Source organism: Boleophthalmus pectinirostris, unplaced genomic scaffold, assembly GCF_026225935.1.
Source record: "Boleophthalmus pectinirostris isolate CB_2022bp ecotype Guang Dong unplaced genomic scaffold, ASM2622593v1 HiC_scaffold_13, whole genome shotgun sequence".
NCBI lineage: Eukaryota > Metazoa > Chordata > Actinopteri > Gobiiformes > Gobiidae > Boleophthalmus > Boleophthalmus pectinirostris.
The window spans coordinates 20,774,541-20,801,877 of record NW_026571036.1 but is presented as its reverse complement, the minus strand read 5'-3'; the positions used below and the strand labels follow the sequence as shown (position 1 = coordinate 20,801,877).

General features: G+C 37.5%; 2 protein-coding genes across 3 annotated transcripts; both read right to left on the bottom strand.

Moving 5' to 3' along the window:
* Positions 1 to 1,177: 1,177 nt before the first annotated feature.
* Positions 1,178 to 16,618, bottom strand: stum (stum, mechanosensory transduction mediator homolog). 2 transcript variants are annotated; one of them, XM_055149561.1, is made up of 3 exons: positions 16,564 to 16,618; positions 16,125 to 16,486; positions 1,178 to 1,391 (listed from the first exon to the last, which is right to left on the bottom strand). In XM_055149561.1, the coding sequence occupies exons 2-3, from the start codon at positions 16,333 to 16,335 to the stop codon at positions 1,183 to 1,185; spliced, it is 420 nt and encodes a 139-aa protein (XP_055005536.1). In that variant the 5' UTR covers positions 16,336 to 16,486; positions 16,564 to 16,618; the 3' UTR covers positions 1,178 to 1,182. The 2 variants fall into 2 exon arrangements, with proteins under 2 accessions (XP_055005536.1, XP_055005535.1); XM_055149560.1 differs by having other exon boundaries at positions 16,125 to 16,614.
* A 9,598-nt stretch (positions 16,619 to 26,216) lies between these two features.
* On the bottom strand, positions 26,217 to 27,021 carry LOC110156516 (C-C motif chemokine 3-like). Its single transcript, XM_020920719.2, has 3 exons — positions 26,865 to 27,021; positions 26,666 to 26,777; positions 26,217 to 26,577 (listed from the first exon to the last, which is right to left on the bottom strand). The coding sequence occupies exons 1-3, from the start codon at positions 26,932 to 26,934 to the stop codon at positions 26,487 to 26,489; spliced, it is 273 nt and encodes a 90-aa protein (XP_020776378.1). The 5' UTR covers positions 26,935 to 27,021; the 3' UTR covers positions 26,217 to 26,486.
* Between the last annotated feature and the right edge of the window lie 316 nt (positions 27,022 to 27,337).

Here is a 27,337-nt window from a genome sequence, read left to right as displayed (position 1 = left end):
CTGTACATACTGTATGTGGAGCTGAATATTAACTTATTTATAAACCACAAGGCTTTGCATAATTTGAGCATCAGGAGCTTGTGAATCTAACCTTGGTATGTGCAGCTGGAGAATCTATAGCCTATCATAGCATAAATATTCAATACGCTGCTAGCTGTGAGCGCTAACAGGAGTCGAGATTGAAGTTGCAACAGTTGAATCAGCCACGTGCCTACAGGCCTGTAAAAAAAAAGCTGAGATGTGAACAAAAACACGCTAGGGGGTTGTTTGCGCTCCCTCCCACGCATACGCACGCACACGCAAAAGAGGCGCCAATTAGCTCACACAATCACCAGGAACACAAGGCTAGCTAACTCAAAGACTGCCCTGTCCACTTGTTTATGCATCAGTGACCAAAGACCAACCACCAATTTCCAAAAGAGAAGGTAATAAATGACTTCTCTGCTTCTGCCCGTCCTCCAGTTCCAGACGATTTGTACTTTCCCCAATGCAATTAATTCAGTCTTACAGCTGGAGGTTGTAATCATTATCTTCTGAGTCATTGGCTGGTAGCAATATCGTTTGTGACATAACACAGCCAGTCCCAGATCACAAAGAAGAGGCAAAATGCTTATTTGGTCCTTTATCTTTAAAGATGGGATTATGAATTATTAATACACCTCAAGGTAATGCAAGCAAAATTACAATTAAGAGCTAGTTTACTTCTAAAGTTGAATGAATTAGATGTGGGATTAAAAATCTAAAAAGTAGCATTGCACCCTGACTGAGTGGGGTTGCCTCTTCACAGATCCGACCTGTAATTTGGCCCTCTGGTGGCTCATATCACTATGCAAGTGAGTTAAGGAAGAAAACTGTGGGAGAAAATTGCTCTATAATTCCTAACTATGCTAATCACCATAAAAGAAGTAGAGAAACCACTTATGATTTCACAAAGTTTTAGACCTCAGAAGAGCAAAAGTATAAATTTAGAATATTGTATTGTTGCCTGCCTAGTAGAGTGAAATTATGCAAATTTCAGCCCTGGAAAAGTTTAAAGCTGAGTACTTCCTGTTTTACCACATGATATCACAAGTTGAAGTGTTTTCAGTTTGAGAGAAGAATTCAGACAAAATATCCAGAGACAGAAAATAGTGTAATATGTGCCCTTTAAGATTATTTGAATATTTGACTGCAGTGTAATGTCTAAATTGAACTAAAGTGATACTGACTTGCCAAAATGACCATGTCCATTCCCCAGAAGATGCTCATGATCCATCCGACCATGATGACAGCGGTGAGGATCTGGATGAGCGCCGCGGCAACGTTCAGCCAGAACACGCAGCACTTCCCCCGCTCCGAGATGAGATCACTGCGTGCTCCACACAGCACCGTGAACGCAGAGATGAAGGTACCTGCCACACAGACACATCACAAGTAGGTCATCAGGAAGTCATATTTGAAGGGGGCTTTGGAGATCCCCCCAGGCTTTGAGTGGGCTACTGCTTGAGCCAATTTGAATTAAATTTTACTCACAAATGTCTCAGCTTTGTACTTGGCTTTACTCACTGTTTTTGTATCTAGATCCTAATCATGTGTGAAAACCCGTTAGTGCTGGTTTGTAGTCATTTTAATTTTAAATTGGAAAATTTTAATAGCATACTGGAAATTATGTCATCAAGTGTTCCTAATTACCTGGTTTGACTACAAGTTTGTTTTTCTAAACACTCTGGATGTTCTTGAAAACTAAGGGCATGTCTAGACTTTTTTCACTGAGGTGGTCCAAAGGGTGACACCAAAGAAAATTTAACACTTACATACATAGTTTTTGAGAATAATTCATTTTCACTAATAAGACTTATAGATATTTGTGCACATTTTCTCCTTTTTGTAATAATTGGGTACACTATTGTAAGTAAAACTGAATATTTATTTACCTCCAATATACTACCACTCTAGATGGAGTTAGAAATGGGCTGGTCTGTCAGATTTCAGTGGCCTGTTACTGCGTGACAACTCACTAGAAATGCTTTAGTGAAAACTAAGATATCTCTGGCATCTTTTTAGCTATATCCAGATAAACATCTAAAGTACTAGAATTTTACTTTACTTTCCTTCAAGTCAGATACAAAGAGCATAGTCATGCGGTTTTCTCAATAATTTTGTATGGTATTCTAAACAATGTATATATATAGAGAGAAAATTTATATATAGAACTCCTTGCCATTGTAATCTCTGCACCATATGTTCTTTATGGTATCCGTCTCATCCATTCATAACAAAAGGTCGTGGACCATTCGTTGTATTAAAAAGAAGAAGAAGTTTTACAAAGGATTACATCTCCGAGTCTCTTTGTATTAGTGAGTCAGCGCTTAAGTGATGGCATTTTCTGAGTGCGTGGCTTATACTGCCACAGAGTCAAGGCAAAACACTTAGAAAAATACACTCAGCTGCAAATTGAATTATCACTTTGAAGAGCCATGTCTCTATCCAATCTCTTTATCCCGGATCTCCATGAAAGCATTGTTGTAAGTGCGCCATGTGTCAGCCAACATAATATATCATGTTTATCTCATTACATGTTTCTATGACAACATGTCCTAAGGAAGGGCCACTGCTGCTGTGTTCATGCGATCCACTCAAACTTGGAAAAACACACTGCAGATGTTGAAAAAACTTAAGTTTTTTTCTTTGTAAACATAGTGATCTAATGACTCCATGGAGAATGTACTGTACCTAAGCATGCATCCAGTGTTTGACTTATGTAACATGGTAGACATGGCAACTGAGCATTTAAAATATGACAGTGTAACACACAAATACAGTGATTGTATACATAAGGATTACCAACATACTGACAAAACCAGCAGGTCAGTGGGCAATAGCAGCCTCCTTAATGTCATAAACCACGCCCACTCAGCCACAAGCCACACCCGCAATCATGTAAATGTATGTGTTTTTCTGTCAGTTCCACCTGGTTCCAGTACTCAAGACACAGGTTACACTGAGGTTTGTTTTAGACTGGAGGGTGACTTACTGCCACCACTTAAACCACCTCCTCTTCTTTTTCTTGTCTATGTCAGCTTGCAGCTCCTCCACTATTACTTTGATCTGCTGCAGCTGATCATCTAACTTGTTCAGGGACATCTGCAGCTCTTCACATCTGAGAAGGGCAGAGGCTTTCTCCTCCTCACTGTGTTTCAAAGCCGTGTTCAGCTCCTTGATAGTTTTCTGGTTGAGTATGTTCTTCTCCACCGTGGCCTTGCAGATGGAGGGACATTTTTCTACCACAGCTATAAAACAAATTTTCTGTGAGTCCAAGTCATTTTGTAATATTTGAACTTTGTTGTGCTCAGTTTTCAGGCTCGCCTCCCACTCTTGTGCCTTGTTGAGGGCCTCTTCAGCTGTCCGCTCCTGCTCAGCGAGAGCAGACTCTAGAGTGAGGACCTGTTTGTTCCAGGTCTCCTCAGCTGTCCGCATCTCTGCTGCTAATGTAGACTCCAGGGCGAGACGCTGTTTGTTGAGGGCCCCTTTAGCAGAGTGTCTCTCTGCTACAAGGGTAGACTTAAGATGGAAAACTTGTGCTTTGAGGGCCTCTTCAGCTGACTGTGTCTGCTCAACGAGGGAGACTCCAAGGCAGTGACCTTCCTCTGTAGAACCTGCTTCTCCTTGTGTGCCTTCTGGAGTTCCTGTCGGGTGCTGACCAGAAGCTTCTCTTTGGTCTCCCCCTTCTCAATGGCCTCTTCCAGAGTAGTCTTCAGCACCCTGTTCTCTTCTTTACACTGTTGTAGTCTCTCTATCATTGTTTCCTTTTCCTGTCTAGCTTCACTCAGCTGTTTCTGGAGCTCCTCAAAATTCTTCTTGAGGGCTTCTTTCTCCTGAACCATCAGCTCTAACTCCCTCAGTCTCCATGTCTGTTTAAGGCTGACATGGAGTTGTTCTTTGTGGGTTCTTTGGAGCTCCTCAAGAGTAGTCTTCAGTGCCCTGTTCTCTTCTTCACACTGTTCTAGTTTCTGCGTATTCTTCATACTGGTCACCTTCAAGTTCTTTATGTTGTTATGAGCATACTTTAGCTCCTCAGACATATCAGAGACGTAGTAGTGGCTGTTTGCCTTCTGCATTTTCAGTTGTTCCTCGAGCTGCTTCACCTGCTCTTGGTTCCTGAGGGCGAGACTCTGCTGCTCTTGGGAGAACCTCTTAAGATTCTCGTTCTCCTCATAGACGCTCTGCACATACTCGTTTACCATCTGTCTACCCTGCTCTAACATTTGTTCTCTCTCCTTGTCTTTCTGTTTCAGGAGATTTTTCCCAAATTCTATCATTGTTTCCTCTTCCTCTCTAGCTTCACTCAGCTGTTTCTGGAGCTCCTCACAATTCTCCTTGGGGGCTTCTTTCTGCTGTAACACCTGCTCTAACTCTCTCAATCTCCGTGTCTGTTTAACATTGACATGGAGTTGTTCTCAGATTAAAGGCTAACGTGAGTAATAACATAGAGATAGAAATAGAGATAGAAACTGTAATTTTTAACAATAATGTCAACGTATTTAATCTCTACTTTAATTTGAAATTGAAAACCACGTATGAAAGTGCAACTTGAGAGTTGCTTGAAAGAGCAGAGTTTACAGTTTGCATCACACCCCCAAGCATGAACTAAAAAACAAATTTAAAGTTGTAAAGTTAAAGTCTTGGTCATGCTCTATTCTACTCTGTCGTGTCTGTTTTTATGACATGTTCACTTGTTTCCAGTGAATTCCTGAAAACACAGTTAGAAGCTGAGTTGGAAGTGTTTGGAGTTAGCTCACTGTTGGCAGAAGCTTTCAAAGGCTTTAGAATGTATCAGATCTGACCCTAAGTGTTTCAGCAATCCACATTCACAAGACAATGAGACAATTACTAGATTTTAAACTGCAAAACATTCATATGATAATTGAATAAATGCACGTGTTAAATTGCTTAGAGCTTCCGTGTTATTACACAATGTTCATTCCAAATTCCACTATAATGCATTCATCTTATGGCTCTTTAGACAGTCAAATACTTATGTAACGGAAGGAGTCTGTAGCCACAGTTGCCCTGGCTAGAAGTTCATATTTAGCTTACCTAGTTCAGTCCTAGTTTTGATGTGTGTCTGTGAACGCACATGTCTACTGAGTGCATGCCCTCCCTGTTTAAGTAACTGTTGAAGAGAATGTATTGATAAATGCTTATATAATTGGTCTATTATAGGATTTCACCATAGAGAAAATGGTGAGGTTGATGATATAACTTGCATTGCCTTGTATAATTATAACAAAACTGTAAAACTCTTATTATAAAAGACTGAAAACCCGAGAGCGCCCTGAATGAAGCAATACTAGACTTAACTGCTTTAGCATAACAACCTGTCACAGCGACTTCAGAATGACCTTATCATCAATCGTTTTAAACCCAAACATCTGTTGAAAACATAACTCCAGCAGATAGCCGAAGTAATACAGTGAAATAAATGAATGGACTTGAGTGAGTAGTATCCCACGCAGCTTTTGATGATTTCCTAATATGTATTTATTCAGTCCAAAATAGCTCATTTCAGTGCTAAATTATTCTCACAATCAGTTAACTTTCTTCACCATTTTTGCTATTTCACAACAGTTTGAAGATAGGGAAGTAGACAGAAACCTAATGTGACACTAGAAATACCCAGTGGGCGTAGTGTGCATCACAGCCTTGGCCTCTTCTCTCTGCTGGTTTTATTTTGGGTCAAACTGAAGAGATGCACAGACAGAGCAGAGAAGGGAGCAGGTGGGGGAGGGCTCAGGAAGAATTGGCCTGTTTGTCAGCAATAAACAGTTTAAAGTGAAGAGAGGAGAGTATGTTTACTGAGTTTGGTTTTCTTTTCCTCACAATTTTGTACCATTTGGGATAAGCTATTTTGGGTAGAGGAGCCAAAGAACTATACTCAAGTAAAAAGTTGTTCCTAACCTTATTTGCAAAACTTTTGAATACCCCCTGTACCTCTGATTGCTGGTATATTGAATAATTATAACTAAATTATAACTGTCTAAAATTATCCTATAGAAACATTATTAAGGATGTCAAATATAATACAAACTAATATTGTCAGTTCAACTTTTTATAGGTGACATTTTGAGGACTTTTCACCATTCAAAAGACAGGAAATCTTGAATTAAATTGTTAATTGCTATGGTAACAGTTTGTCATCATTCTAATACTTATGGATATGCAATTCCACTTTTCTTTTAAATCTTAAATCTTAAGTAAATGTAACTATGCAGCACCAATACTTCTTCATTGCTGTGTGTGTATTTTTTCCAACAAGACTAATTGTGGGATTTCTGCCAACACAGAAGTCTCTTTCAGATATGCCCAGACTGAAACACAGTGTTTACTTTCTCATGATCTGCTCTGGCCTTATTATAGGGGGAGTTCCAGTGCAGCAGTAAGAATAGGCTTCAGTTAAAAAGGTTCATTATGTAACTTTTCTGGTGCAGGGTCAGTCACCTTCTTGTCTCCATATGATGTTATTGCATTGTCTGGAATGTCCTACAGTATGGCAGCTATTTTCGTGGAGACAAGGTGGCACCAGGCAAAGTTACAGGTCAACTCTGTGGAGAGGCAAACCCGCTCAGTAAGAATGAATGTTTTTCATGGCATGTATTTAAACGAATACAGTGAAATAGAGATAAGATGGATATATCAATGCTATGCTATGGAACATTACAGACAAATACAGAATATTTTTGTATTGTCTTGTGTATATACGTTAACTAGAAAAGTTACGTAGAACACCTTTAAAAGTTTTTATGGCTGTTTTTAATAGCGGAATGAACAGCAGGGAAGCTAGAGCACGGTGTGTTCGATATGGGCTGATGGGAGTGAAATGATCAGGTTGAGGAGGCCCCACCCACCAGCAGATGCTCTGGCGACGAGCAGAGCAGTCCACCTCCACACATGAGCTGCGACTGACAGGAGGACGGGGGCTCAGAGGGGACACATTTCATCTGAGCATAGAACTTTTATACAGTCTGCTGCTGCCTGTTTTTTGTATGATATCTGAAGGATTTGTGATTTTTCTTCACAAACGTTGCATTTGTGGTAAGATTTCAGGATTCACTTCGTAGTGCACATTTTAAACATGTCCAGGAGTATTAACATGTGGGAGAAAACTGAAAATTTTACTGCTAAGTGAAAAAAAAGAATCCCATGCATTTCAAAATACCTTTGTAGAGGGTAAGAAGGTTTTCTACATAATACATAAATCAGGGGTGTCTATTTTTTTACTGAGGCTCATATTGAAACATATTTGAAATGGAGGGCCATAGACCGGTGTTAACACTATGAATCATTGGCACTGTACTTTAAAAGGGCTTCAAACATTTACCTGAATAACATCACATTGCATTGTGACACAGACCTAAAATTATAGTTATAGAATCAGTTAAATTTGTATTAAAAATATAGCCTATGATCAATTAGTCGAGTTTAGCAGATGGCATGGTTTGAACACTCCCGACATGAATAATAATGTTTGCAGATAAAATGTTTCCAGATTGTTTTTTAGGTTACAGTCTTTGCAATTTGCTACAATAAATCATAAATCCCTTGTTAAAATTTGAGTCAGTAACTATTCTTTGTCCACAAATATGTGTAAAGAAAGCATTAGGGACTTTTGTAGTTAATTATTCAAAAATAATAAAGCAGGAATAGTACATTAGTGGGATGTAGTTAGAATACAGAGGATATTGTCTGAAGTCTGACTCACAGCCCACTGTGTAGGCAGGAGGCACTCATTTATGTGGTAGCCTTTTAAAAGGTAAATATCACTGTTGATCTCCTTGTTTTGTTACCAAAATGTTTAAATAAAAATAAACTAAAATAACACATTCTCCGGCTAAAGTAGAGCACTAAAGATGTTTGGTCAATGTTTAATGCCATACCGTGGATGGCACCACCGGACCAATTTACAGGACCTCTAGAGAAATGAGCCCGCTCACTCTAAGAATCCATGTTTCTTTAAGATATTTTTGAGTATTACTAGAAACATTCAATGCCATGCAGTGGAATATTCCAGGCAAAGAATTTACTCAGCACATTAAATAATGAACCACATAATTCATGTGTATAAAATGTAGAAAAAAAACAAACATTGAATGACAAGGTGTGTCCAAACTTTTGACCTGTAGTGTAGCTCCATATTTATAGGTTGTAGGGTGAATAGTACCTCAGCTGGTAGATGTAACTACCAACCTAAACCTAAAGATTGACTGAACATTGCTATTAATGATGAAAACTACCGTTGTGTCCTTGCGCAAAACACTTAACCTTACCTGGGGTATATGGATGTACAAGTGCATGTGACTTCAAGGAAGAATATTGTGCAAAGAGCTAAAAACCTGTATGCAGAAAGGAGGAGACTGTTGGATCTAAAACAGCTTCATATTTATGTCCTTGTTATTTTGCCAAACCTCTTCATTGAATGCTCCGGGAGATACCAGCTGTCGCGAAATGGGCCAATTCCCAATCACAACATGAAACCCTTTAGTGATAATTTGATTGATTCTACACACAGGCAATTGAAAACAAAGCAGTGGTACACTTTTGTCCCAGCAGTTGTCCAATACACACACTTAACTAGCTGGCAATTTTCAACAACAAAGGAACCGAGAATGTCCATTTAATCAAATTAATAAAGACACTACATGAGTTTGGCTATTGTTGAAGGGATGAGAGGGCTGTAAGAGCTGTCTGGGAGTGCTAAGCTCTGAAGTTGTGAGTTACATGTGGGAGACTAAAGTGTGTGTGTGTGTGCAGTGTGATGGTGTGGCTTGATATTACCCAGACTAATGACTATAATTACACAGAGAACTCGAGCAAGCACCCACTGCCAGTGTAGGAGGTTAATGATGGAGTGTGAAGGAAAGAGAAAAGACCAGAAGAAGGAGGAAATGGTAAAAAAAAGGAGGTGAGAAAAATCAGAGGGACAGAATCTCAAAGACAAGTAAACAACCAAGCATCTTCAAATGAGACTGTGGGACTGCTTTACCCCGGCCTATACTTGTTCTTTTTTGTGTTGTTTTAACACATATTGTGTTTATACCACCTTTTGTCACATTTATATTGTAGAACAAGTCCAGAAGATTGTAGACAGCAAATGCCGGACTTGACTCTAACTTACATTTTGTTCATTTAATTAGGCCTATTAGATAAATGGAATAGTGACTTCAGTTTCATTCAATAAATTATAGCTGGAATATTTATCAATATTTATTGTGGGTACTTTGTGCTAGTGGAGAATGTTTTGTTGTTTTTCTGTACTACGGAGAGATCTGAGGTCATATTTGTTTATACAATATTGTATTGCTAGAATACTTTTATGGGGACAATTTTATGGTTAGGTTTCAGTATTATTGTTTATTTAGTTCAGGAATATATTGCACTTCATTATCATGACAGGCCTACAGCTTACTTTGTTTTGTTCTAAGATAATATATAGTATTTTAGAAGCTACTATTGTAACTGTGGTAGACTTGATGGATGTGTGGCTGTCAATCCTTCTGCAACTTTATTCAGGTTCCAAATTTTTTATGGGATATTTTGTCAGAAAACATAATCCATATTTACTATAAATAATGGAAACAGTTAAATATATGTGTCTGCTGTGTTCACTGTCTATCGTATTTTATTATAGGTCATATTTCGTTCAGGACCTTCAGGCTATTAAGATAGGAATCCACCTGCACCTGCCACACACCAGCCTCTGCCTGGGTAGGATGTGCATGTCACCGGCAAACTGATGTATCTCCTGTATCCTCCTATACAATCCTATAAATCTGCCCTGATCTCTGCCTCCCACTTATACACATACGCTCCACGGAATCACAATTGTCTATTAGCCTTTCTGTAGCAGCTTTGCCTATAGGGTAAACAGATGAATGTGTGTTTACAATACGGATTTACTCACTGGCAGGTCTTTAATGAGGTTCAACAGCTCGCAAATAGATTTCCACTCAGCCTTCATTACCGCCGCTGTGGTGTGGTCGCCTGTGTCAGCTCATGTTAGGGCAGAGGAAAGTGGGACTGGGAGAGATGCGTTGTCAGGTCAGATCAGTATGGAGACGACTGACATAGTTTGAGGTCTCTTTAGGTAAGATAGGTGATAGGGTGCAGCGATTTTGAAAAGTGTCTGATTCAATTTTTTGATTTATTTGTTGATTGTGTAATACTGTTGAGGTCAAGGTTAGCTGGTTTTATACATTACGACACCACAACATTTGAAATTATGATATGTCAAATAATTGCAGTCCTTTTGATTTGCTTAAATATTTTGATTTGATTAAAGTTTCTATATTACGCAAAATTGACTCTTGTGAGATTCAAGCCATGTTGGAATTTTGTTACCTGGAGTTGCATTTTGTTTTGTTCATACATGTTTGGGTAATCCTTAGTTATTAGTCTGTATCTCCAAAACTCAAAATTCTCTTTTCTACTTTGTGATGTCATGAAGTGATAATTCTCAAGTTAACAGCTACCTTTAACCCTATGTTCAGTAGAGATCGCAACTCCAGGACTGAAATCATTCAAATAATTCTAGTGAAAGTGTATGGAGTTTAAAAACATAGTGGAGCACTTCCTGTATTACCACATGACATCACAAGGTTTTTTAATTTTGAGAAAACTCATACACAGTGCATAAATATACAAGGTTTGTGTGTGGGAGAATGAAACAAAACACAACTCCAGTTATGTTTGTGATGAGGAAATAATATTATAACAATTAACAACCCTTTAAAGACAATGCCAAATATGCTTTCATTATTATCAAGAGCAGCTTTTGAAATTGAGACTTTTTTGTTAAGATCTTATTATTTTTAAACTTGATGTCACATGTTGCTACTGTCAAATTATGAAAACATGAGTCTATGAATAAATGGGTGTAATGTGAGCTCATAGGCATAGCCCTGAGCAGTAGTTTTTGTGGATGGATGATTCTATTCTTTTTTTATCATCATATGTAGGACTTGACTTGTGCTTAAGTTTTTAATTTGGCTAATATAGTTTAATATCAGAGTGTCATTGTATCGTGATTCTGTGGTGTCTTTGGTGATTTAGGGATGCACAGATCTAGTTTTTACAGTTCTGATACTGATATCATAGCTTTATGTATCTGCCAATACCTGATAACAACAGATACCAATGCAAAGAGAGAAATATCATTTATTTTCTTTAAACAAAAAAGACTAAACTGATTCAGATGTTGGTTGGTGTTATGCAGCTATAATTTATGTCTCAAGTAACTACAGCTTTTCATAAATAAAAATTTGAATTTGTATGTTCAACCAGGATATCAGCTTAACCTATTTGGAGGCTGATATCCGATCCAGCAATTTTTTCAGTATCGGATTTCAGTAGTGGATCAGTCCATCCCTAGGTTTTTGTTCCTGAATCAAAAACATATTATATTTTGGGAGATTTATAGTTGGCATAGTTTTCACACATAGTTGGTTTTCAAAGAATTTTACCATAAAACTGATCTATATCTCCACTGCTGTGTAAACATAAACTCTTCAGATAATATTTATGATCATCCATATAGGTCTGGGTACTCTCTGTAATGGTATTGTCGTGCGTGGGTCTTTGATTGACAGGTGTCTCGTGCCGATCCTTGTACCAGAATTGGGTTGGCTTATATTAGGTTCACTACAGACCGATGTAATTGCTTTCTGTATATCTGGTGCATAGGCTGTCTGAAAACCAATAAAATAATTTTCCACTTAACTTTCCACAATATATTGATATTGGTCATAAAATTGAATTATAAATTATAATTATATATAATTATAATTTAAAAATACTTTGGCTTTGTGTGAATTAACGCTTTTACGGTAATTTCAAAGTTCATTCTGTCAATTGTAATAAGCACTTAATTAATTAATTCAAAAGGTTACATAACAGTGTCCTGAGCTGACTTTATAGACTGTTCTAAAAATGCTCAATGCAATAGTGGGCTCCATGTAATTTGCATTGTATAGCATTTTTTCTTTCTCTTTCTTTTTTTCAAGTCAAAATTCAGCCGCACCTCTCTAAAATCTACCCCACTTTAGCCTGAATAGAGGAAGATACTGTTTGCATTGGGAGTCAATTAGACCAACGGGAGCTGCCACACACACACACACGGGGCATTGTGTTCATTTCGGTCCGCGTCGTCATGGCAACAAGCAGCAGCTATTCAATGAAATGTCAAGGCATTCAGAGAAACCTGTGGTGCACACGCCCTAGATAGCGAATGTCCAGGTATCTACCCAGGTTTAAGACAAATGCATTCAAAATGCTATTAAAATGGGTGCATGTTTTACCTGGGTCACCGTGCCCTTTTTTTTTTTTTTTTTTTTTTAACCCTTTAGGTTGTCATATTTTAAGAGTTACAAAGCACACAAGGTTTAATAACTGAAAAAATAAAGATGGAAAGACAAGCACATAAAGCATGGTAAAATCATGGTAATAGAATAGAATTAGCATAAACATTAGAATATTATAATAGTATAAATTATTTGAATGGCTGGAATATTCATTTATACTGTCAATCAATATCAAATCTAGATACTCAGTTGATCAATACAAAATTACATGAACAACACAATGCACCTTTCCTAAATAGTTTTATGTGGTCTTCATCTATTTCATAACTAGTATAATCCCACATATTATTGGTAAAGAAACTACTTTTTGTTGAAAATTACATTACAATGTATTTTTACATTGTGGTATAGCCAAATCAGTATGGAGCTTTTTTTCTTGTTTGAAATTTTAGAACCATGACAACACCTGTCTTATCTCAGTTACCATTCCCTTTCTATTACTGTGCTTTTACTGTGTGCTGTGAAGTAAAAATGCAACAAAAAAGCCTTATTGAGGTGAAGAATGGCACAAAAATCAAAAGCTGGGCAGACTGCACCAACCTCTTCAGGCGAGATATTGCCACTCACAAACAAGAGTTCAAGAGTACACCATGTTGTATTGTGAGTTGCCTATCTCACTTCTCCAGGCTTTATATTGGTTTTCAGAGACACCACAGTCCCTGCTATTTGATGCCATTGTGCACAGAGTAATACTGGATATGCTGTTTGTATGTAGGAACCCTCCTCTGGCTCCACTGGATTAATCAACACTAATAAATCTGAGTCTGCTTCCTGTGTCATTAGCTGCAAATCTCATTATGTAATCGTAACAGGCAATGTGGAATGAGAAGAAATAGTTTAATGAATGAAATAGGGTTGTCAAAAGTATCGGAAATCACATACTAATTGATACCAAAACAGTACTGAAAGTAAATACACATTTCAGCAAGTATCAATACTAAAAAGTCACAAGACAGCAATGAACCTTTCCTGAATACATTTAGAATGATCTTGAGCTGTATCAGAACAAGTATAAGACCACATAGACAAGTACAGGCACATGGACTACTATGCAACCTACCTGGACAACTGAGGGATTACAGAGATATAACACCACATGGTAAAATAAATGAAAGTACTATGATTTAAAGCATGATTTGTTTTTTGTTGTTTTGTTTTTTTAATATTATAATCATGGTATCTGAGTCAGTATTGAGTATCGAGTCTATTCCTTAGGATTTGAAAGTTTGAAATGTGAGTATTGTGACAGTACTAGAATGGAAACAATGAGATCCAAAACATTTGTAATTATATAATGTCTAATATTGTATAAGCTCTATGTTGAATCAAAGATGTGGCATTTACTGAAGCTATGGCCTTCTCCATATTGACCATTTCCATCAATACTGTGCCCTTCCGTTTGTGGAAAAGAAGATATTATATTAGCTTTTAGTATAACACTGAACTAGTCTGCAGTCCTATATAAACACATAAAAATATAACTACAGAAGCCACCATTGGCAAAGCTTGCATAAGTCAACTCACACAATAACAAGGGTGGATTTACTATAAGTGATTGCAAATGTTGGAACTATTCTTGACTTCTGGTATCTATTGGTATAAAAGTCAACACATGCATTTCTACACTCACTGGTTAAAAGATTAAAAATGTATTATGTCATTTTTCTGGTGGGAAGTATGCTACCTGGTTGTCCCCATAGAAATGTTATTACTCTGAGTGTAACAGGTGTAAAAAAAAAAAAAAAAAAGAGAGATCAAAGAAAAGAAAGAAGTGGGAAGAGTGAGGCGGGTCACCTCTCCACAGATCTGGCCTGTTTCTTAACTTGATGGCAACCCCGGTGCTCGTATCCATGGATTTCATATCCAGTCTAGGGAAAACTAATCTTGATTCGTGTTCGTTTCCTAGATCAATTATGCACCACTTTTTGACAGGACAGCAACAGGTGCCAAAATTTGTCATGCCTGTGAAAATGTGATGCTCACCAGGAGTCTCTTTAATTACAAGTCTCACAAAGATTTACAAAAATTCAGAGAACTTATCCAGTATCTATCCTCCCCATTTACAGAAGAACTTGGTCAAGAAAGGGCGTCTGTGATAAAAATCAACTATGTTAATTACTGATGACTGCTGTCCAGATCCCAGAAGGGAAGAGCCGGAAAAACAGAGTAATTTTGCGTGATTGGTCAACCTCCACCAGCCTATAGCCAGTTTCAGATTCTAGCAGTAATTCTCCCCCACACCACACTGAATTGTAGGTGTTATAGGACTCGGCAAAGCAGTCAAAATGACCCATAACTGCCGGTTACTCAGGTCGACCAATTTACCCATCACACTGAACTCTACAGTGTCTGGGTCTGTGTGAGTTAATGACACAAATGTGAAGCCTTCTCATAGTGTTGATTCTTCACCTGCCGTGTTATGTCCCTGCCACTCTCCCTGTGATTTAGCCTCCAAATGATGTGATCATGGCTTATTTTAAACCTAGATATCTCCACCTGCAGTGCTGACATCTGGACAAGCTGTTAACATGTGGTTCAGTGTGGAATTGCACTCTATTTTTACTGTAATGAGTCAGTGAACAGAGCTGATATCAAGCTGAGAATTTCCCATTTTTATCTTTTTTGTGGCTTTATATGCACAATATATCACAATTGAAATTACAAGTTGTAGGTCAATATGTACACAGGTTGAAATCAATCTAATAAAAAAACAAAATATCTAGTTATTTTATTGAACAAGCAATGAAAAAGCAAAACTGGTACCCCTAGGGCCTATAATTTAGACTGCTAGAAAATATGCCTGGAAACAAATGCATGGGATTCCTGTATTTGTTTGACAGTTTATGTTTCAGCCTTCACTCAAATGTTACTGCACCTGGATGTGTTGAAATGTGCACAGTGAACAGAATCATACTTCGTAAATCGTAATTGCAATACTTGTCCAAACAAAGTGCTTAGATCTTTGTCCAAAATTTTGAAGCTAGTTATGTGGTGACTTACTGCCCGTATCTAGGTTCTGTATCTTTGTAGGTCTTGTTTCAAGACCACCCAAACTGCCCAAACTATTTTCATCTTGTTTACCACTTTGACATGTGCTCCCTGTTTACCAACTCTGTTTGGTTTACAGGTTAATTACACTTGGGCAGTTTTCACAAAAATGAACACACTTTCATGTAGTGATATATGATAATAGTGTAAAGGTTACACAGATCAGAATTAAATTCCACTGGATTTTAAGTAATACTAAATACTAAGTACTACACAAAATGAATGTTAGGCTTTATTGTGTGTGCATTTAATTTAGGAATGACAAGATTTTCAGTTAATCAGTAATCATGATTATCCAGTTTACTGCTGTGTCAGTACTGTCAATAATCGTGAGTAATCAATAAATAGTTGTTTTTAGTAAAAAATTTATATTTTGGCATCTGTTTGAGGGTCTCCTTTGAGATGTTTTTGCTTTGTCCAGAATGTTCCACAGTATGGCATTAACCCAAGGAGACAAGCAACTGACCTCATCAGCCCAAGTTACAGGTGAGATCTGTGGAGAGGCAAGCCCAAAATGTAAGCAATTATGCATGTGTAATTGAATAAATGCCAAAATATATTTAAAGCCTTACTGTGGAACATAACCCCATGGAGATAGGAAGGGGGCGGACTACTTATTTGAAAAGTTACAGTGTGTATCTTTTAATAACATTTTCCAATTCCATTATTCGACATAGCACTCACCTAGTCCAGGTATAAAGGTGTTCAGGAACAAGCAGATGACCGCCAGGGGGAAAGGCATTGTGGGTATGGCAGCCCTCAGTGGTCCTTTCTTCTCCCTCACCGCCACCACTACCCCCCCACCCGCCGTATGGGCCCCCACTGCTGCTTTGGGCCCCAGGCTGTCCCCACTCTTCATACGGCTCTGCTCCACTCCTGCCTCCTTCTGTGCCATCGTGTTCCTTTTTGTGTCAAGAGATTGGAGCACAGTCGGTCAGATGTAATTGAATTTTCGTCTTTTTAATCACACGTGTGCTGTATTGATGAGTGACTGGAAGTGTCCCCGAATGATCAGTCACTAGTTGAGTCTGTAGAGATGATGTACACTAACAGAGCACAAAGCACGTGTAAGTTTCAAATTGTAAACATAATTTGCATTTACGGTGAAATCAGTCAAATTTACAAATAAAATTGAAAATTCTGCTGTTTCCTTGAGGTTTTCCTGATTTGAAATTCCCAAGATGCACTTTGCAAGCTACTGCTCCATCACAAAAGTCCTGTTGTTTTGTATCCTTAAAGTGACCACACAGTTGGGTTACTGAAGTCCAGTGTTTGCTACCTTATTTCCAGCTCCAAAAATATCATAGTTCCTTGAAAAACAATCTGAAATCGATTCACAAAGCCGAAACTTTCTTTTCCTCTCTGTTTTTCTCCCTCTTTTAGTGAATCCACGCTGAACACACCCCTGTACAAGACACAGAAGAGATGTATGGTGGTGCCGCCCCCCTTTTTCTACTACTACTCCCTCTCTCTCCTTTTCTCCACTGTCTCCTGGCCCCTCCACTCCCTCCTCAGCTCCCACCATTTAAAGACACAGTGCACCGTATATTCATTCAACAGTAAGTACTATAAAAAATTTATATAATTTAAATATATATTCACACATGTGGCTTTTGTGGGTTCACATGTATCTTACCACCACCATAATAATCCAGTCCCCCTCTAAATGTATGAGTTTGACAAATTAATTATGTGAGTTACTGGTAGGCATGGCAGTAGGGATTATATCAGAAAGAAATTTCAAAAATAGTTGAGTTGAAGTTCAATTATAATATTGTGTATGTTGTCTTTTGTAAGATTATTATGCAAATAAGAAACTTGTAGTGCATATAGAAACTTCTAGTGCATATAGTTCCCATAAGAATTTTTGTCCATTTTTGTCTTTGCCCATTGCCCATTATGGTACAGATAACCCTATGCCCTGTCAATAATTTTTTTCCCCTTATGACATCATGTATTTAACGAGATATATCTATATTTCCTTATATTTAATTTTTACTTGTACATACAGTATACGCATATATAAGTATGCCTTGCTTGACACCAGTCTTTTGCTATTTTTGCTGCTTATTTTGAATTTATTATTACCATTTATATTTTTTTTACTGTATTATTATAATATGTTGTGTTGTGTGAGCGACTGTGTCCAAATAATAAAGTTTGTCTAAATCATTTTTATACTTGTGAGTCAAATTTATGTGTAGTTGGAAACTATAGATTGTTCTTGCATAATTCCCTCATAATGTAGCATATATATACTTGCTCTCTTATACTTTTCTTATCAACTATAATATTGTGGTAAATGGTCATGGTCACATTTTACATTTCCAGCACTTTTCCATCTTCAAGGCACTCAAAGCACTTTACTTATCTCTTACTTCAATAGTTGCTCACAGATCAGGGGTCAGTTATAATGTAAGATTCCTCTGCATATCCTCCTACTTTACCACATGTCTGAAACCAATGTCCAAGAATAGCAGGAGGGTACACACTACAGTAGTGGATCTAAATGACCTATTGCTTGTGAATGGGCCATTGGTCGCTGATTATAACCCTGCATTTAACTGGCATTTATCCAAGGTTTAACAGTAGCATTTAGCAGTAATGATCAGAGCCTTGTGGACTGATTTGGCTTTTGCATGCATTCCAACACTACATTTCTTCCCATACTTTTGATGCATCCTTAGGGGACATGTCAGAATTGCACATTAGACCTTAGAGGATTAGCTGATGCAGAAAGTGTGTGTTTATATGTGTTATGATGTTCACTTCTTTATTTTTCATTCATTACTTAACTCTTTAATGTTTTACTGAGAGAGGCTGTCATGACATTGTGCTCAGTGGGAGAGTAGTTACTGGTCTTGTCTCTTGGGTCTATTATATCTCAGAATGAAAATAGCATGTGTTCCTTGACCTTTCATACTCAAAAGTATATGTGAAAATGAAGACTTGTTTTCAATTCTACAGCCTACAGCTTAACAATTTAGGAAAATTACTTATTGTGTTTTTTGGAAAGCATCACAATTACGATAAGATTTGTGATTTTTATTTCAATAGTAGGATTCCGTTGTGCACATTGTTCTAGTAGCATTAAAGGTGCATTACGTAACTTTCAGGGTAGAGGGTCCACCGCCTGCTTGTCTCCATGGAGATGGTATTACTTTGTCTGAAACATTTCAGTGTGGCATTAAATTTATTCATCTCATTAATTCAGTTATAGGTGTTAGGTGTAGGTGTTAAGTAATTTAACACCTACAGTCAGCAGGCCAACATCTGCACTGATCTGACCAGTACCTTGGTCTGGTGGCATCTCCTGCTTATTTCCATGGAGAGGGTTAAGTTTAATTCCATACTGTGAAACATTCCAAGTAAAGCAATAACTATCATTGAGACAATGTAGGCAGACCGTTGCCCAGAGACGTTACAAAGTGTTTCTTTAGCATTTGATGAAAGACTGAAATATGAGCCACTAATACAAGAATCACACACATCTCAAACCATGTTTGTAGAGGTCTAAAATACTGTAGCAGGATATCTTTGTTTGCAAAGGAAATTTAAATAATTGCAGTCTTTCTGTTTTGCTAATTGCCACCAAAAATAGCCATATTTATTGGATTGTTATTCATCCTGTGTATTATGTATTATTAGAATGCATATAGTGAGGCTTGTTTCTTTAAATCCAAATTTGCAGTTTACATCTTTTCCTGAGATACGAGAGCTTAAACACATGTGAGGAGACATTTGGACATGTCCCTGTCATATTTCAGCTCCTTCTCGGTGATTATGTAATATTGTAATGCCATTCACACATATTCCCTTAAGAGTCTTCAGTGCATTCATAACGAGGTTTATCAGTATGAATAGACAGGGCTGGGAAATGAGCCAAAGATAAGGTACAATATATAGGCTGTGAATGCCAATGAATGAAATATAGAGTAAGTATTAATATGGGCAGCTTGGGAAAAGCACCAGGCGACAAGATGAAAGAGGTGTCTGTGTCAATATCTCAGTAATTATTCATGCGACCAGCCCAATCCCCTAAAGACTAGACATTTTGGCCCGATGTTTTAATAGGTGGTGTTCAGTGATGTCATAGTCTCCTATAATATCAAGATGGAGGACAACAGGTATACATAGAAACAGACATTGTATTTTGATTAAGGGAGAACAGTTGCTCAGTTAGTAGAGTGTTTGTCCACTGATCCAAAGGTTCCTACTCTCCACATAAACATCACTGGTTGAGTGGTCAGATACACTCACCCGCAGGGTTGGCTGGTGTGATTCCAACTCCCCCAGATGAATGCTGTCGTTGTGTCCTTGGGCAAGACACTTAACCCACCTTGCCCCTAGTGTGTATGAATGTGTGTGTGTGAATGAGTGAGTGGTTTCTTTATGTAAAGTGCTTTGAGTGCCTTGAAGGTGGAAAAGCGTTGTATAAATGTGTGACCATATCTAGTTTTCTACAAATTGCATGTACATTAATGAATATATATATATATATATATATATATATATATATATTTTATATATTTATATTTATTTATTTTTTTGTCTACTCCTTTCAGTGTCATCTCTGTTGATATGAGTGACTATGATCTCTAAATCATGGAAAAGTTGAGTTGCCCAAAAAGATCTATGTATAGCCTAAAGTTCATGTTTTGGTTTGGCAAATAAAGGGGCATTTCTGGTGGACGGTCTGAAACCTTTTTGACAATGTGGAGATGATATTGTTTTGCGACAACCACACTGAGGCATAATATCTATTTCCATGGAGACAAGCAGGTGATGCCAGGCCAAGTGTTGTTTTTTTTAGCAATAAAAAGCTCTTGTAATTGATAGACACTGTATCAAACTTTCATCCCATACTATGCAACATTGCAGGGAAGGCGATAAAATCTCCATGGAAACACGCAGGTGATGGACCCTCCACCAATAAATTTATTAAGATTCATTATTAACTATTATTGAACCCTCACAATAGTATCAAAAAGTGGGAATAGTTTTTCTTAAAGTATCCATACTTGTGTTTAATTAAATACAAAGAGTACAGAGAGGTTTGTATGTTTTTTGTTTTTTCCATGTATTTGTTATTATTAATATGTCCTATACTTTTTTCATTTTCTGCTTCTTACATGGATTCCTCCCTGTGTCTGTCATCTCATCTCTCACTTCCAGTGGCTGTCAACACGAGCCCTATTTAAACACAAGAGGTCATAACACAATAGAAATCAGCGCTTCACTGAAATCACTCTTTTGTGTCTCGTTTTCTCCTGTTCCTGCTTTCTTAGCTCTAGGTCGTCTCCTAGCAACCGAGGATGCTGTAAGTAATTAAGCCATTGATATTGATCTTCAGTTTTGTGGTGCCTCTTTCCCACTGTCCATCATCTCATCCTGTAATTTAAAACCGTTTGCCGGTTTTAATTTCCTGCTAATCTCATTTGAAGCCCCCAATATGGTGGCTGTGAGGTAAAATTTGTTTTTCATGTAAAGCAGATGTAAGGGTGTGTATGGGCAGATTGTGCGTCTGGACAATCTCTCAGTAGTTATCATTGGGTCCAGCTCCAGGCGTATTAATATGGCAATGTTAAATATGCATACATAAATATTATACTAAGCTTCATTATGTTTTGGATAAGTTTTTTTTTTTTTTTTAACTTATGATGTTTTCAGAATTGGTCCGGGTTTGAAATTTCAGGGGACCTATTATGCAAAATCGGCTTTTTGTTATTGTTTCCCTTTCTCATTTACCCATAGTTGTGTTTAGAGTGATTCATTCATGTTTGGGTCATCTTTATTCTCCTGCATTGAAGGCCTCATTGCTCTAATCTACCCCCTGGCATTTATGGAGGCGTATACATTTAAAGGAGCAAACCTGAATCAGCTCCTAATACCGCATTGGGCTCCACAACTCCGCAAGAAATTAGCAGACTGTTATCAAGTAGTATCGGAAAGATGGATAGATAGATACACTATATAGCAAATAAAATCGTAATATGTCTTCTTAAAAGTCATGCTTTTTGGGGAACTTCTGCATCAGTTATAGGCGAGTTTCAGCTGACGTCATTGTTATTAAAAGCCCGCGTTGCATGCTGGGAAACATTTTGGTGGGAGACAAGAAACACGGTAGCGGTCAAACACAGTACGTGACCTCGCGTATTTATCCCCGATAATGGTAAATTCCTGCTGCATTATCGGATGCACAAATAGAAGCACGGAAGAAGGAAAATGCCTTTTTCGTATTCCGAGTGAAAAGAACCGCCAACGGCGAATTAAACGGCTTTCAAACATCCGCAGAGCAAACGTAGAAGATCCTAGCAAACCGTGGACTGCAACAAGTTCAACAACGCTTCGGGACTCTTGGAGGCTTTCATCTTTTCTGCTGTGAATGGCCCAGGAGTTTCCACCAAGTCATTGTGGATATCACCGAAATGAATATTTGGCCAGGTAGTTGGCGATTCCGACCAGAAATTTGGTTTGGTCCACCTTATGTAGGGGTTGAAAAGGGTGAATTGGCGTCCATCGTTGCTTATGACCAATTTCTGGTCAAATGGTCTTCGGTCCTCTGCCGTTAGAGTGGATAAATAACCGGGATCAATACCCTTTACGTTCTTTCTCGCTCCGTCCGTCGTGTTGAATTAGTGTTTCTTGCCGCCGACCAAAACAATTCCCAGCATGCAACGCGCGCTTTTGTCAACAATGAAACTCGCCTATAGGCTATGGCACCTGTATGATTTCTGCATATTAAACGTTATCTTCTAAAGTATGTACTATTTTACATTTACAAAAATATTAAATATATCATGCTTCTTTTTGTTGACTTATTTGATCAATGTTTTCATTTGTTTAACAACAGACTCAACATGTACAAAATGCACTAACTGTATTGGCATGATTTGTACGTTTTTCTCCAGTGTAAAAACTTGATAACTCTGAATCTGTAAGCCAGTTTCCTTCTCAGAATTTCTTATATGAGAAATAAACAATCCCAATTTGGAAAATATGTAATAAATTGAAGAATAAAGTGCACTTAAATGTCTAATTATCGTTTTGTAGTTAAGCTCACTCACAGACCTCATATTTTTATCAACTGCACTATAAGTTCTTCCATTGTTTGCTATGTAAGACTGACTATATGGGTATTGCATTGGTCTCTTCAACCAACCAAACTGCATTAATCATCTTTACTGGAGATTAGTAATTGCCTATTATAAATTGCCTATAGCATGAATAAAGATTTGGTTTTGCTCTTATGAACTAAAGCTTTCAAGCCTGCTTCAAACAACTGACAAGGGCCTAGAACTGTGGAGAGGGCATGCTGGCCCTCAAGTACTGAAACTCCACTAAACCATAATTGGTCTACTATCTAACTGTGCCATATATAAACGTCATTGTTGCACATAAACAAGTAAACAAGACTGTTTAACCACAAGTTGATGTGTCCAAGTTAAGCCTGTAAACTTACTTCACATATATACTGTTTAAAGGTCCTATATTACAAAAAAAAAAAAAAAAAAAAAAAGCTTTAAGCCATGTTAGAAAGTTGTTTCATCATCAAAACATACCTGGAGTTGTGTTTTGTTTCATTCACACATGTTTGAGTAAAATTGATCTTCTAGTCTGTACATTATAACAGAGATCAGAAAATAGCATACTATAGACCCTTTAATAATTGTATCTGTCCTTTTTTCTTCGTTCTCCCAGGGTCTAATTTATGTTGATCTCATGTGTCAGGAAAAGCCGACATCACATGGAGGTTATTTATACACTGCTGTTGGTGTTTGGGCGCGTGTGCACATGATGGCATCCCATTGTGTAGCTCAGCCTGGACCAGATCACCGCGGCAACAGTTTTTTTCTTTTCCTAGCCTTTCCCCTTTCATGTGTCTGACTCCAGCGAGCTTTAATGTTGCTCTTTGTTCATGCTTTTTATTCCTCCCAATTCCCCAGAAAGCTTTGTGAATTCCCCCTGTACAAGTGTAACACAGCAGTGTTTCTGAACCAACGCTCTTTTAATGTTAAAATCAGCAGGCTGCTTTTTGCCTAGCAACGCTGTAGCCAAGGTCGCTCACTTGTTTCAGTTTTTTCTCCTTTTTGCAAATGTGGGTATGTTTGTGCAGAAGAAATGAGGCAATAGAATATGAACTTGATTACTTGAAGTTATAGATACTTGTGCTGTGCATCTTGTTGGCAAGCCGAGGTGAAATGGTTAGTGTGTCATAAGAGAATGATTTTGGTTTTACAGGGTACATTTGTGGACAAGGGAGTAAGAAAGTTGTAAATTAACACATGCAAGATAATGCCATACTGTATAATGCCGTACTGTGGAACATTTCACGTAGACAAGCAGCTGGCAGACCCCCCTCCAGCAAAGTTACATAGTGCACCTTTTAAATATACAAGCGTCTTGCTGGAAGAACTACACAGATGTCCTATTTTGCGCTGTCTGTGGTTTCCTGAAATGAACTCTATGAGGGGTGTGTGATTGTTTTCCCCATTTTAATAAAACAGGAAGTGGTTGCAGTTAGAGACACACCGAAATCTGATAACTATCTGATTTTGCAACTTTAAGATCAGATTAAATGATATGAAAACCAAAAAATCTGATGTGAGTAATTAGAGAGATTATTATCAGAAAGAAATCATTTTACTACAACCACTGAGGAGGTTAGAGCACTGCTAAATGTGTGCTTGATCCAGTAACCACTAGGGCTGAGTATCATTGAGAGGCTGCTGATACAATACATATCTCAATACAGGGCACTTTCAATTCAATACGATATATTTTTAAACGATTCAATATGGTTCAGTAAAAAACAAAGGCTCTGTCATTGCTGTGATACTAAGTTTTTATTAAACCACTAAGCTTGTGCAAAGGTAATATGAAAAACACAATTTTACTCATCAAAACAGCGAAAGCGTCAAAGGTATTGCATAAACAAGTTTCCTTTCTCCAAACAAGCAACACAATTGTAGCTCTTTCACAAAATAATTTAGTAAAATATACCAAAGAAAACACTCTGGTTGATATATTGATACAGCAGCCCACAATATCAGTACAGTATCATGAAATACACACATACAGAACATTCATTAATGGTTGATCTTTTATATGGAGTAGTAAGTAATAAGTAACCCTATCCATGGATCCAGCCTGATGAAAAAATAGGACCATTGCCATAGTGATTAACAATTAAAAAACATTATTACAGCTCAAGTACTCAAAATGTTGCATATCACAGGAAGCTGAAACTGATGAATAGTGCTTTTTGGTGTTGAATTACAAACATCTTTCTAACACAGAGGGACTCTACTGGTCCGCATTTCCACTATTACAAATATTTAAGCTACAATGGGCTACCACACTGCGACTGCCCTTTTAATAATATATTCACTGTTTAACATATTATCACATTTAAATCTTTACAGGTGATAAACTACCAGCTCGGTGTGGCCTAGGCTTTCATCCTTCTCCTCTGTCTGCCTCCCCATTTCTCCAAGGCTACAGGTAGTAGACAGCAGCGCATATGCAAATTTAATAGGACATCTCCCCACTGCCACTGTAGCCTGTGCATGGTCTGTTTCACCATAACAACAAGACAAAATGCAAACACCGCCTCATAACAATGACAAATCTCTATTGTAGCAGTCTGGAATGTAATTAGTTCTCAATAAGCCTTTTTTAATCTGAAATATTGAGTTTGAAAAGTGGAACACCAGCTAAATCTCCAGGCCAATTAATATGCAAATGTATGCAGCGGGGTCTTGCAAGAAACCTAATCAGACCATCTTACCGTAATGGGTCAGCCACAGAGGAAGTCTAGTCTCTCAAAATCTTTAGTGAAATGACAGCTGCGTAGACTACATCAAGATATATACAAGTTGTTCTAGGCATTGCCCGCTATTCCAACCTTTCCACCCTTACACAAATATTTGAACATGCCATAGTGTCTATCTGGAAAATACAACTTTATTTTACAATCATGTTTACATACTTCCATGATAGCGCAACACCTTTAGTCTTTTACAGCTGGTAACCGTGCAGTCATGATGATTTAAAACACAAGCTTGTATCCTTTTATTGCACTGACTTTTATTGCCCATAAGTGCCATTAAACTCATGATTAAACTATATTTCAATAGCGTTCTTGCTTCAGGCTGTGGAGATGAGTGTCATCTGGTGGCCACGAAGGTACACTGCATGTTCAGAAAGGTAAAAGAAAAGATTGAAAAATAGGCTGTGTGAAACTATATTGCAATGTAGAACAGTGGTTGTGGTCTGTATTTCCACTGACCTCAAATGTAACCTAAAATAATCAGGTTATGACTTTAAGAGTCATGTTCAAATTCTAAAAAACAAGTTAGATGTGAGAATGTTTATGGGTTTCACTTACAACTACACAGAGGCAACATTTTGAGGAATTATAAAATATAAGATAAAAGATATAATATTTAGGTTTAAATTGCTGCACTCATGAAATGTATGTATGTGTGCAGCTCACTTTCTTTTAAATGTAGTGGACATTTTAATCTATTGAGTTTTGATGAAATATCCACTACACAATGAAGTTTAAGTTAAGTTGTTAATCGTTATGGCAACAATTATATATTTTTTTCATCATTCATGGATATACTTTAGCCTTGTTTATTTCAAATGATATCCAATAACAGAGATACATTTTGTCACTGCAGCCTATATCTAATACTATGTGAACAGACATCGCATTTGACATTTGTGATACATATTTTTCCAGAAATTAAAGAAAGACAGAATCCTGTGTTTTATTTAGTATATCGTAATTTGTTTATTTAAAGATAAAATACATATAAGCTTATACGCATAGAAATAGCATCACCAAAAGGCCATATTGTGTTGAGCATTCATTGTGTCAGTGAGTGCAATAACAAGACTCGAAACTGGAAAAAGCAGGCAGAGTAACAAGTGAATATAAGAAACTTGATCAGGGTATTTTTGCAGCTTGAACAAAAAAATCATAATGCTTAAAAATTTACAATTACAGAAAATGCCTTTGTGGTTTATGGCTTGGGTTTATCTTCTCTCATCAACAAATTTGGTAACATTTGCAACCCAGTCTGCATCATGACGAACACAAAATTCCTTGCCATTCTTCATTTTTAAACTGAAAAACACACAGGATATAAGCTCATTACACATATTTGTACTTTAAACATGTTACCGTCATCATTTATAAGAGTTGCTATACTCACATGAATGCGGACTTGGCACAGTGTGAGCTTGTGCTTCTGTAGTCAGCCACTCTCTTTTTAGGCAAGGGGTCTTCTATAAAATGAAAGCAGCATTCGTCTGGGGTGAAGGCACCTATGGAGAGAAAAAAGGAAAGAAATTGTAAAAAATAAATAAATAGATAAATTCATATTAAACCTTAAATTTAAGTATATATCTTACCCTGAGATGCATAAACAGTGAGACAGCACAAAGCTACCACGCCCAACGCTATGATGATTACCTTTGCCATTGTTGAGGTTTTGTGCTCTTTCTCTGCTGTCTGAATTATCTATGTGTCTCATCAGAATCACAAACCTTGCCTTTTATCCCCCAGTGTGATGTGGGGTGAAGGGTATTACACAAACAAGTTCCATGACAAATACAAGAGGCTCGAACAAACTGGCGAGTGTGGTCGTGTGGTCAATGCTTCTGAGTAAAAAGGAAAAGGTGAGATGAGAGGAGGGGGACATTGTGGTTTGAGAAAAGCGACTCATGCATATGTGCAAATGCAATGTGGTTATATTTTAACTTTGCACGTGTTAAACAGAGTTAGTTGTTGAAGCCATTATATGTAACCACCGGAGTAGATTACAATGCAATTAGATTCAAATGTTGTTGTGGTATTAAATTTGCTGGGACATTTATCATTGTTA